Below are 11,923 nucleotides of genomic sequence, written 5' to 3' on the forward strand. Positions count from 1 at the left end.
GATCTGCATGAAGGCCTCCACGTTGTCGTTGATGTTGTTGCTGTATTCCCTTTTGCACTGTTTTAAAAGGGTCGTATTATTGGGATGATGAAGAAAATTGCATTGATTTAAATGTATACCGCAAAAATGGCGGCCATAATGAAAATTGTAAAAAAAATGTTTGTTTTTTTTTTTTGTTGATAATATTAAATAATGATCTATAAATTATTATGCCAATAAGTATAATTACGTGACATTAATAGATTTCATCTGCTTTCCAAGATTACACTTTCCACAGGAATAATTATATTTAATTATTGACACATATACTGGCCATATGTAATAATGCCTTGAGTTTCAAAATTTTAATTTTTTTGCCAATTTTTCACGGTAGTTGTTGCATAAGCCTTCGTTACTGTGTTAAGTTGTCTTCATTAGGAATTCTTCATATGCTTCCGAGGATGAAATTTGGCGGTTTGAAGCCTGTAAACCTATTGCCACGCCTTACACTTGGAAACAAGAAACATCTGTTCCATGTTGTCGTCTTTATTTTGTACGGATTTTGAGATCCTTCTGGTACCACTTATTAAATATGGGAAACAAACGAGGAACTTCCAATCAATTAAACGAAAACCATGGCAATTTCAGCGATCACAGTGATAAAGGTAGATACGATTTGTATGATTTGTGTGCTGCTAGAAGAGGATTCCCAAGCCGTCACTGCCCTGTGGGTAGCCACGACCTGGGTAAACCACAAGGTCTGGATGAAATTTATCACTCCACGATTACGTTTAGCTTCCAAAATAATTGACACTGAGGGCGTTAATGTTAAAATCTCGTGTTCCAAAAAAAGGGTTTGCTGTATGCCTAATAAAAATTGCATATTTTAACTCCAAAAAAAACTGCATATCTAGCAATTGAGTTACCTTGAACAAAAATTATTGCAGAGTTTTTTGCTGCAAGCAATGGGGCTTCTTTTCATGCAATAAATGCCAAAGAAAAAATTATAGATCACTTTGATAAAACGAGATTTTATTGTCAAAGCTTTTGACTTAGTAGTTTACTGTACACTTGGGACTTATTATTTAATCTTGCAAAAGGAACGTTTTCTTCTCGAAATCCAAAATGGAAAGGAAGTCGAAGTTTTCAGAGGGCAATGAAGAAATTTGCGACGTGGTTTAAAGCAGTATCGATTAGCAATATTTTCCTAACAAATTGGTTTTATCGATCGAACGATTATCGTACCGTTGGACGACATATACCCCTATGTGAAAATATATAAAAATATGTAGCTCCGTTCCAGTACTTTTTTAATGATAAAATGTGCAAAAGAGAGACCCGTCAAAAATGAGTTCAAAGCACACATTTTTTCAAAATGTACAGGAACGGATAAATGGCAGAAACGTCAAAAAATCTGGAACAAATGACAAAGCCGGCGTGTCTGCCAATCAGAAGCCGGCAAACATGTTGCACATTTCTGCTCGCTCAAATTTGTCGTGTAAAAAGTTTCTAAAGAGAAAGCTATTCGGCGCCATTTTTGTTCAAAGAGAAGTGAACATTTTGCAACTTTTTTGGTGTACGGGAACGCATTTCGGGTAAAAATGTGCAAAATGTGTAAAAACTTTTTAGTTCTGGAACGAAGCTTGTGTCTTTCAAACTTACTTGGATTCTATATTTTGATTAAAGGGATGATTTAAATCATGGTGATGTTTGAATCCTTCATTATATTTTGCACTGAATGTTTGTTAAAATTTTTCAATATTGGTATTTTTCCATTATTATTTGATTCCCGTTTATTTTCTTTTTGCGTAAAACAATGCAGTTATAATCACTAATTCACATAAATAGTAGAAGCACGGTAGAACAACTGATTTGAGAAAGAGAGTTTGCAAAACGTCGATGGAAACAATACAAGAAATGATCAACTAGTTAACAGTGACAAGAATATCTCTACAATTGAGAGAATAAAGTATTTTTGTAGCAGCACCTTGGCAAAACAGAATTGAATGTTATGAACTATAAACATAGTGTTGTAAGATAACATGATCAATATAATGTTATGATCAATTTACATACTGATCCTGTAATATAACATTTTCAATGTAATGCTAGGGTAGATCTACATACCAATGAGGGAATACAAGATTACAAACTGAGATATAACAGGTCTGTTCGTTTACTCAATAATTTGTACAAATTTGTACAAATCCAGTAACTTCTTGTAATCGACTAAGGTCTTTTGCATGGTACTGTAGAGTAAACGAACAACATCCAGTAACAATTTGTACAAATTGTAAGTAAACGAACACACCTAACATCATCATTGCGAAGTACACTAATGTACAAAAGTATGATGTTATTATAATTGTATATCATGAAAGACGGCATTACATATGTTTGCTGCAAAATATATTTGGGACATATATACATATGTTAGAGAGGCCTTTTTTCATCCATGTAGGTACTTGCGATAGCAGATGAGTCAGAACTGGATGTGTTTGAGAGAAAATCCATCGAAAACTAGGATCTCGCAAAACATAACATCAACAATTGAAGAAATAATGTAGAAGATCGTCCGTCCGGTTTGGATATCTTCTTCTCAGTTCTGCATATGGAACAAAAGTTCGGTTTAGAATATAAAGTCATCTATGTAAAGTAAGTACTTTTTTGAATGAGACAAACTGAATATACTCTCTGAAGCCGTTAGAGTCAGGGAGTTTGTAAGTTTGTTCCACCTTCTACAATAAATATTAATGCCACCTTAATAAATAAGTAGAACACATTAATTCAAAATTAAATCCTATATTGCGTACCATACCTGAGAAAATGAAGTTGTCGCCTCAGTCAAATGGTACCATAAATATTTCTAAAAAATATTCTTAATTTATTATATTGCATGCTCAGACTTAACGACCACATTTATTATAAAAACGTCATTTGTTTCACATTAACTACACCTTTTAATTTTTCGATTACAAATTAATTAGAAATATAACTGGTTTTAACATTCATTGTGTTCAATGCACCCTAACATTTCGTTAATGGTTCAACTTTTAAATAAATATTATCAATACTCAGACGTAACATTTCCTTGTTGAATATCAATTTGGCGGGGGTCTTGTCGCAAGGAGAAAATTCGAAATTTGTCAAAAGTGTGGCTATACATGAAATCAACTCAACATAACTAAAATTAACGGCTGGACAAGCTCTGGGTCCATCACCAAATGTTAGGAAAGTACAGGCGGGATACTGTATGCCTTTGTCAAATCTTTCGGGACGAAAGACATCTGGATCCGGATGGAATTCAGGATTATTGTTAATGGCGTGGATGGGTATAATAACCAGGGTATTGGGTTCAATTTCCAAAGTGCCAGTTGCTGTGGGTAAGGTACAAGCCCGTCGACTATATCTTGATGAGGCAAAGAGTAGGGTATATATTCTTAGGATTTCTGTAAAGAAGCAAATAATTTTTCTTTTAGTTAAAGATTTTTATGATATTTGTGCAGTCTTACCCATTACAATTTGTTTAATATAACGCATCTCCTTCACAGCTTCAAAGGTCAAATTGTGGTTATGCCTAGCCAAGGTGTCCCTCGCCTCCTTACGTGCCTTATCTTGAATTTCCGGATTCTTGGCCATCTCATAAAGAGCCTGACACAATGCCGTTGATGTTGAATTATAACCGGCGGCAAAGAACAAAAATACTTCGCCCACCAACCTTTCTAAGGCCATGTCCAAATCATTGGCTTCTTGAGGATCATTTTTAATTTGTATTAAAATATCCATAAAATCGTTACGTCGTATATTATATTTCTCACGATATTCCAAAGTTTCTTTCACTAATTGTGTAAAAAATTCCGTGCTCTCTCGGCTGTGATATTTTACATTAAATAGTTTTAATAAATCCACATATTTGGAACGAAATTGCAGGAGGGGCCGAAAATGTTCTCTGCTTGCCATATCACCAAAATAGCGAAATTTTGCATTTTCATCCTTCAAACTGTTGCACTCAACACCAAAGCCCACTGTACCAATAACATCTACAGCAAATCTGGAACATAAATCACGCATTTCGAAAATGTTACCTTTTCCGCATGTTGATCTCCGCAGAACATGGACAAATTCTCGGCACACCTGTTGCATTAGGGGATACATATATTTTGTGCCGTTGGGTGAAAAACAGGGTCTAAATTTCTTGTTCAAAGGTTTCCATTGGTCATATTCCAGACGGCCCGTATTGGCCAATAAGGGGTCATTGAGATTCACATAAAGGCCTCGATCAGGGAAGTTTTCATATTGCGTAATAAGAATTTGTTCAATAGCCCTTTGATCCTGGACAAAAAGAGCGCTTATGAAAACCAATTCCACTGCCCTGGCAGGTTCCTGTTTCTCATACATCTCCTGATAGACACTCTGTAGAACTTTGTAAAGTGGTTTCTCTTTTGATTTTCTCAATACCGAGAAAATATTCAACATTTGCACATTTTGTCTTCGTCAATAACGTAAACGCTCATAATATTTGAGAAGAATTAGAATGGATAAAATAAGGACTAATAAAAACAAAACACCAATAAGGGACATTTCTTTTTTTGAACTTAATTTTTTCGGTTAGATTTCAAAATATCTCCTTAAAAGTTGTTTATAGGTGAGGCGGACTAAATACACTGATTCGTGGATGTTCAATTTGTTTAAATCATTATTTGTGCAAAAACAAATATTTTTCCCTAACCAGTTTGAAATTTAAATATTGCAATAATTTGTTGTACCTGTTATTTAATTACTTCCATTAAAGTGTGCATTCTCGCGGATAATGAACTCCTAATTTCCCTTTTTTAAGGAGTCAATATAGACGGGCATTTATCAATAGACTAGCAAGTGCCCGCTACTTCGTTGTCGAAAAGACCATTAGTTATAAATATGTTTCTCTCCCAACAGCTGTTGAGCTTGATAACTCCCGCCATGGTCCGTCTTCTTTACAGAAGCACCCTTTCTTACAGAAAGGGTCTATAGAAGCACCCTTTCTTATAGAAAGGGTCTATAGAATCACCCTTTCTTATAGAAAGGGTCTATAGAATCACCCTTTCTTATAGAAAGGGTCTATAGAATCACCCTTTCTTATAGAAAGGGTCTATAGAGGCACCCTTGCTTATAGAAAGGGTCTATAGAAGCACCCTTTCTTATAGAAAGGGTCTATAGAAGCACCCTTTCTTATAGAAAGGGTCTATAGAAGCACCTTTTCTTACAGAAAGGGTCTATAGAAGCACCCTTTCTTACAGAAAGGGTCTGTAAAAGCACCCTTTCTTACAGAAAAGGTTTATAGAAGCACCCTTTCTTACAGAAAGGGTCTATAGAAGCACCATTTCTTACAGAAAGGGTCTGTAAAAGCACCCTTTCTTACAGAAAAGGTCTATAGAAGCACCCTTTCTTACAGAAAGGGTCTATAGAAGCACCCTTTCCTTCAGAAAGGGTCTATAGAAACACCCTTTCCTTCAGAAAGGGTCTATAGAAGCACCCTTTCTTACAGAAAGGGTCTATAGAAGCACCCTTTCTTACAGAAAGGGTCTATAGAAGCACCCTTTCTTACAGAAAGGGTCTATAGAAGCACCCTTTCTTACAGAAAGGGTCTATAGAAGCACCCTTTCTTACAGAAAGGGTCTATAGAAGCACCCTTTCTTACAGAAAGGGTCTATAGAAGCACCCTTTCTTACAGAAAGGGTCTATAGAAGCACCCTTTCTTACAGAAAGGGTCTATAGAAGCACCCTTTCTTACAGAAAGGGTCTATAGAAGCACCCTTTCTTACAGAAAGGGTCTATAGAAGCACCCTTTCTTACAGAAAGGGTCTATAGAAGCACCCTTTCTTACAGAAAGGGTCTATAGAAGCACCCATTCTTACAGAAAGGGTCTACAGAAGCACCCTTTCTTACAGAAAGGGTCTATAGAAGCACCATTTCTTACAGAAAGGGTCTATAGAAGCACCCTTTCTTAAAGAAAGGGTCTATAGAAGCACCATATCTTACAGAAAGGGTCTATAGAAGCACCCCTTCTTACAGAAAGGGTCTATAGAAGCACCCTTTCTTACAGAAAGGGTCTATAGAAGCACCCTTTCTTACAGAAAGGGTCTATAGAAGCACCCTTTCTTACAGAAAGGGTCTATAGAAGCACCCTTTCTTACAGAAAGGGTCTATAGAAGCACCCTTTCTTATAGAAAGGGTCTATAGAAGCACCCTTTCTTACAGAAAGGGTCTATAGAAGCACCCATTCTTACAGAAAGGGTCTATAGAAGCACCCTTTCTTACAGAAAGGGTCTATAGAAGCACCCTTTCTTAAAGAAAGGGTCTATAGAAGCACCCATTCTTACAGAAAGGGTCTATAGAAGCACCCTTTCTTACAGAAAGGGTCTATAGAAGCACCCTTTCTTAAAGAAAGGGTCTATAGAAGCACCCTATCTTACAGAAAGGGTCTATAGAAGCACCCTTTCTTACAGAAAGGGTCTATAAAAGCACCATTTTCTTACAGAAAGGGTCTATAGAAGCACCCTTTCTTACAGAAAGGGTCTATAAAAGCACCCTTTTCTTCAGAAAGTTTCTGAAGAAGCACCCTTTTCTTCCGAAAGGGTCTATAGAAGCACCCTTTTCTTCAGAAAGGGTCTAAAGAAGCAACCTTTCATTCAGAAAAGGTCTAAAGAAGCAACCTTTCATTCAGAAAGGGTCTACAAAAGCACCCTTTCCTTCAGAAAGGTTCTATAGAAGCACCCTTTACTTCAGAAAGGTTCTATAGAAGCACCCTTTCCTTCAAAAAGGGTCTATAGAAGCATCCTTTCCTGCAGAAAGGGTCTATATGAGCACGCTTTCCTTGAGAAAGTTCTATAGAAGCACCCATTCCTTCAGAAATGGTGCATAGAAGCATCCTTTTCTTCAGAAATGGTGCATAGCACCGTTTCCTTCAGAAAGGGTCTAAAGAAGCACCCTTTCCTTATGGAAGCACCCTTTCCCTCAGAAAGGGTTTATAGAAGCACCCTTTCCTTATGGAAGCACCCTTTCTTTCAAAAAGGGTTTATAGAAGCATCGTTTCCTTCAGAAAGGGTCTAAAGAAGCACCGTTTCCTTCAAAAAGGGTCTTTTGAAGCACTCTTTCCTTCAGAAAGGGTATATTGAAGCACCCTTTCCTTCAGAAAGCGTCTATATGAGCACGCTTTCCTTGAGAAAGTTCTATAGAAGCACCCATTCCTTCAGAAATGGTCCATAGAAGCATCCTTTCCTTCAGAAATGGTGCATAAAAGCACCCTTTCCTTCAGAAAGGGTCTAAAAGAAGCATCCTTTCCTTATGGAAGCACCTTTTCCTTCAGAAAGGGTTTATAGAAGCACCCTTTTCTTCAGAAAGGGTCTATAGAAGCACCCTTTTCTTCAGAAAGGGTTTATAGAAGCACCCTTTCCTTATGGAAGCACCCTTTCTTTCAAAAAGGGTTTATAGAAGCATCGTTTCCTTCAGAAAGGGTCTAAAGAAGCACCGTTTCCTTCAAAAAGGGTCTAAAGAAGCACCGTTTCCTTCAAAAAGGGTCCATTGAAGCACCCTTTCCTTCAGAAAGGGTATATTGAAGCACCCTTTCCTTCAGAAAGGGTATATTGAAGCACCCTTTCCTTCAGAAAGGGTATATTGAAGCACCCTTTCCTTCAGAAAGGGTATATTGAAGCACCCTTTCCTTCAGAAAGGGTATATTGAAGCACCCTTTCCTTCAGAAAGGGTATATTGAAGCACCCTTTCCTTCAGAAAGGGTATATTGAAGCACCCTTTCCTTCAGAAAGGGTATATTGAAGCACCCTTTCCTTCAGAAAGGGTATATTGAAGCACCCTTTCCTTCAGAAAGGGTATATTGAAGCACCCTTTCCTTCAGAAAGGGTATATTGAAGCACCCTTTCCTTCAGAAAGGGTATATTGAAGCACCCTTTCCTTCAGAAAGGGTATATTGAAGCACCCTTTCCTTCAGAAAGGGTATATTGAAGCACCCTTTCCTTCAGAAAGGGTATATTGAAGCACCCTTTCCTTCAGAAAGGGTATATTGAAGCACCCTTTCCTTCAGAAAGGGTATATTGAAGCACCCTTTCCTTCAGAAAGGGTATATTGAAGCACCCTTTCCTTCAGAAAGGGTATATTGAATCACCCTTTCCTTCAGAAAGGGTATATTGAATCACCCTTTCCTTCAGAAAGGGTATATTGAAGCACCCTTTCCTTCAGAAAGGGTATATTGAAGCACCCTTTCCTTCAGAAAGGGTATATTGAAGCACCCTTTCCTTCAGAAAGGGTATATTGAAGCACCCTTTCCTTCAGAAAGGGTATATTGAAGCACCCTTTCCTTCAGAAAGGGTATATTGAAGCACCCTTTCCTTCAGAAAGGGTATATTGAAGCACCCTTTCCTTCAGAAAGGGTATATTGAAGCACCCTTTCCTTCAGAAAGGGTATATTGAAGCACCCTTTCCTTCAGAAAGGGTATATTGAAGCACCCTTTCCTTCAGAAAGGGTATATTGAAGCACCCTTTCCTTCAGAAAGGGTATATTGAAGCACCCTTTCCTTCAGAAAGGGTATATTGAAGCACCCTTTCCTTCAGAAAGGGTATATTGAAGCACCCTTTCCTTCAGAAAGGGTATATTGAAGCACCCTTTCCTTCAGAAAGGGTATATTGAAGCACCCTTTCCTTCAGAAAGGGTATATTGAAGCACCCTTTCCTTCAGAAAGGGTATATTGAAGTACCCTTTCCTTCAGAAAGGGTATATTGAAGCACCCTTTCCTTCAGAAAGGGTATATTGAAGCACCCTTTCCTTCAGAAAGGGTATATTGAAGCACCCTTTCCTTCAGAAAGGGTATATTGAAGCACCCTTTCCTTCAGAAAGGGTATATTGAAGCACCCTTTCCTTCAGAAAGGGTATATTGAAGCACCCTTTCCTTCAGAAAGGGTATATTGAAGAACCCTTTCCTTCAGAAAGGGTATATTGAAGCACCCTTTCCTTCAGAAAGGGTATATTGAAGCACCCTTTCCTTCAGAAAGGGTATATTGAAGCACCCTTTCCTTCAGAAATGGTATATTGAAGCACCCTTTCCTTCAGAAATGGTATATTGAAGCACCCTTTCCTTCAGAAATGGTATATTGAAGCACCCTTTCCTTCAGAATGGGTTTATGGAAGCACCCTTTCCTTCAGAAAGGGTATATTGAAGCACCCTTTCCTTCAGAAAGGGTATATTGAAGCACCCTTTCCTTCAGAAAGGGTATATTGAAGCACCCTTTCCTTCAGAAAGGGTATATTGAAGCACCCTTTCCTTCAGAAAGGGTATATTGAAGCACCCTTTCCTTCAGAAAGGGTATATTGAAGCACCCTTTCCTTCAGAAAGGGTATATTGAAGCACCCTTTCCTTCAGAAAGGGTTTATGGAAGCACCCTTTCCTTCAGAAAGGGTTTATGCAAGCACCCTTTCCTTCAGAATGGGTTTATGGAAGCACCCTTTCCTTCAGAAAGGGTTTATGGAAGCACCCTTTCCTTCAGAAAGGGTTTATGGAAGCACCCTTTCCTTCAGAAAGGGTTAATGGAAGCAACCTTTCCTTCAGAAAGGGTTTACGGAAGCACCCTTTCCTTTAGAAAGGGTTTATGGAAGCACTCTTTCCTTCAGAAAGGCTTTATGGAAGCACCCTTTCCTTCAGATAGGGTTTATGGAAGCACCCTTTCCTTCAGAAAGGGTTTATGGAAGCACCCTTTCCTTCAGAAAGGGTTTATGGAAGCACCCTTTCCTTCAGAATGGGTTTATGGAAGCACCCTTTCCTTCAGAAAGGGTTTATGGAAGCACCCTTTCCTTCAGAATGGGTTTATGGAAGCACCCTTTCCTTCAGAAAGGGTTTATGGAAGCACCCTTTCGTTAAGAAAGGGTTTATGGAAGCACCCTTTCCTTCAGAAAGGGTTTATGGAAGCACCCTTTCCTTCAGATAGGGTTTATGGAAGCACCCTTTCCTTCAGATAGGGTTTATGGAAGCACCCTTTCCTTCAGAAAGGGTTTATGGAAGCACCCTTTCCTTCAGAAAGGGTTTATGGAAGCACCCTTTCGTTAAGAAAGGGTTTATGGAAGCACCCTTTCCTTCAGAAAGGGTTTATGGAAGCACCCTTTCCTTCAGAAAGGGTTTATGGAAGCACCCTTTCCTTCAGATAGGGTTTATGGAAGCACCCTTTCCTTCAGAAAGGGTTTATGGAAGCACCCTTTCCTTCAGAAAGGGTTTATGGAAGCACCCTTTCCTTCAGAATGGGTTTATGGAAGCACCCTTTCCTTCAGAAAGGGTTTATGGAAGCACCCTTTCCTTCAGAAAGGGTTTATGGAAGCACCCTTTTCTTAAAAAGGGTCTAAAGAAGCACCCTTTCTTTCAAAAAGGGTCTATAGAAGCACCATTTCCTTCAGAAAGGGTCTATAGAAGGACCATGTCCCTCAGAAAGGTTCTATAGAAGCACCTTTCCTCCATAAAGGGCCTATAGAAGCACACTTTCTTCCAGAAAGGGTCTATAGAAGCAGCCTTAGCTTCAGAAAGGGTCTATAGAAGCACCCTTACCTTCAGAAAGGGTCTATAGACGCACCCTTTCTACCAGAAAGGTTCTATAGAAACACGTTTTCTTCCATAAAGGGCCTATAGAAGCACACTTTCTTCCAGAAGAGGTCTATAGAAGCACCCTATCTTCCAGAAAATGTCCGTAGAAGCATCCTTTCTACCAGAAAGGTTTTAATGAAGCCCCTTTCTTCCAGGAAGGGTCTATAGAAGCACCCTGTCTTCCAAAAATTGTCTATGGAAGCACTATGTCTTCCAGAAAGGGTTTATAGAAGCACCCTGTCTTCCAGAAAGGGTCTATAGAAGCACTGTGTGTTCCAGAAAGGGTCTATAGAAGCACTATGTCTTCCAGAAAGGGTATATAGAAGCACCCTTTTCTTAAATATGTATTTAAAATCATTCCTTCAATATTCCAAAACATTCCCATATTTAGTCCCATGCCCATTGAGGGACGTATATGAGCGCTTTTCCTGGAACCGTCGATTAGTAATGCTGTCGCTCTTTGGACGCTGTTTATGATGTCTTGTTCAAAGTATTCCACCATAGCATAGAACCATATGTAAGAATTGGGCGTACCATGGTAGTGAAGATCCATTGGATGACCTATGGTTTCCGTCCTCAATTCTTGCCTATGAAATTTTTGTATGAATATAGGGTTACTAGACCTCATCTCTCTTTGATGGGTTCAGTCCAAGACGGCAATGCGCGTCTTGGACCAACTGTGTGATTTGGAACCTACAATTTAGAGGTAGTTAAAGATTTCATCCATTCCGGCGACATCGTACTGAAGCCTGGGTACTTGCGGAGGCAGAAAAAGCAGAGCTTCTTGTGTTTGAGAGAACAATTCTTCAAATAGATCTGAGGGCCAATCTTCTTCGTTTAGTGTGAATATCGACGTCGTCAAGCGCGAGGAAAAAGGTAATATGTGTTGTGTTTGTCAGTGTTGATAGCTTGGAATAATACGATCCTTTATCTAGAGAATCAACCTAAGCGGTTAGCGAAAATTTAAATTTGAGACAAACTCGTTGGAATACCACAATTTTTTAAATGTTTACAACGTTTACCACTTTTTATACATTTTATACCGGTATATGACGATTTCAGTCTTTTTAACAGTTGAAACCCAAAAACCTGATCATAGGGACCATCACTGAATACGATATTTCAAACAAGAGTACGAAGCAGTTCGGCTTTCATGAAATCAAGTCAAAATACAAGAGATACGAATAAGGAGTTTTTGTTAACGACGTATGCTCTCCGTTACTGTTTTACTTAAGTATATAATAATTTTATTAACAATAATATATACCTGCAAATATAAATAATATATACACATACATTTATATAATATATTATTGGGTTATTAGCAA

The 11,923-nt window shown here is 38.5% G+C and overlaps 1 protein-coding gene across 1 annotated transcript; it reads right to left on the reverse strand.

Moving 5' to 3' along the window:
- Nucleotides 1-3,006: 3,006 nt before the first annotated feature.
- LOC141392490 (cytochrome P450 6a8-like) lies at nucleotides 3,007-4,377 on the reverse strand. The gene is made up of 2 exons (XM_073965428.1): nucleotides 3,492-4,377; nucleotides 3,007-3,428 (listed from the first exon to the last, which is right to left on the reverse strand). Exons 1-2 carry the CDS (start codon nucleotides 4,375-4,377, stop codon nucleotides 3,007-3,009), a joined length of 1,308 nt encoding a protein of 435 aa, XP_073821529.1.
- Between the last annotated feature and the right edge of the window lie 7,546 nt (nucleotides 4,378-11,923).

This window comes from Musca autumnalis, unplaced genomic scaffold, assembly GCF_047663935.1.
Source record: "Musca autumnalis isolate F117 unplaced genomic scaffold, ASM4766393v1 scaffold_2, whole genome shotgun sequence".
Classification (NCBI taxonomy): Eukaryota; Metazoa; Arthropoda; class Insecta; order Diptera; family Muscidae; genus Musca; species Musca autumnalis.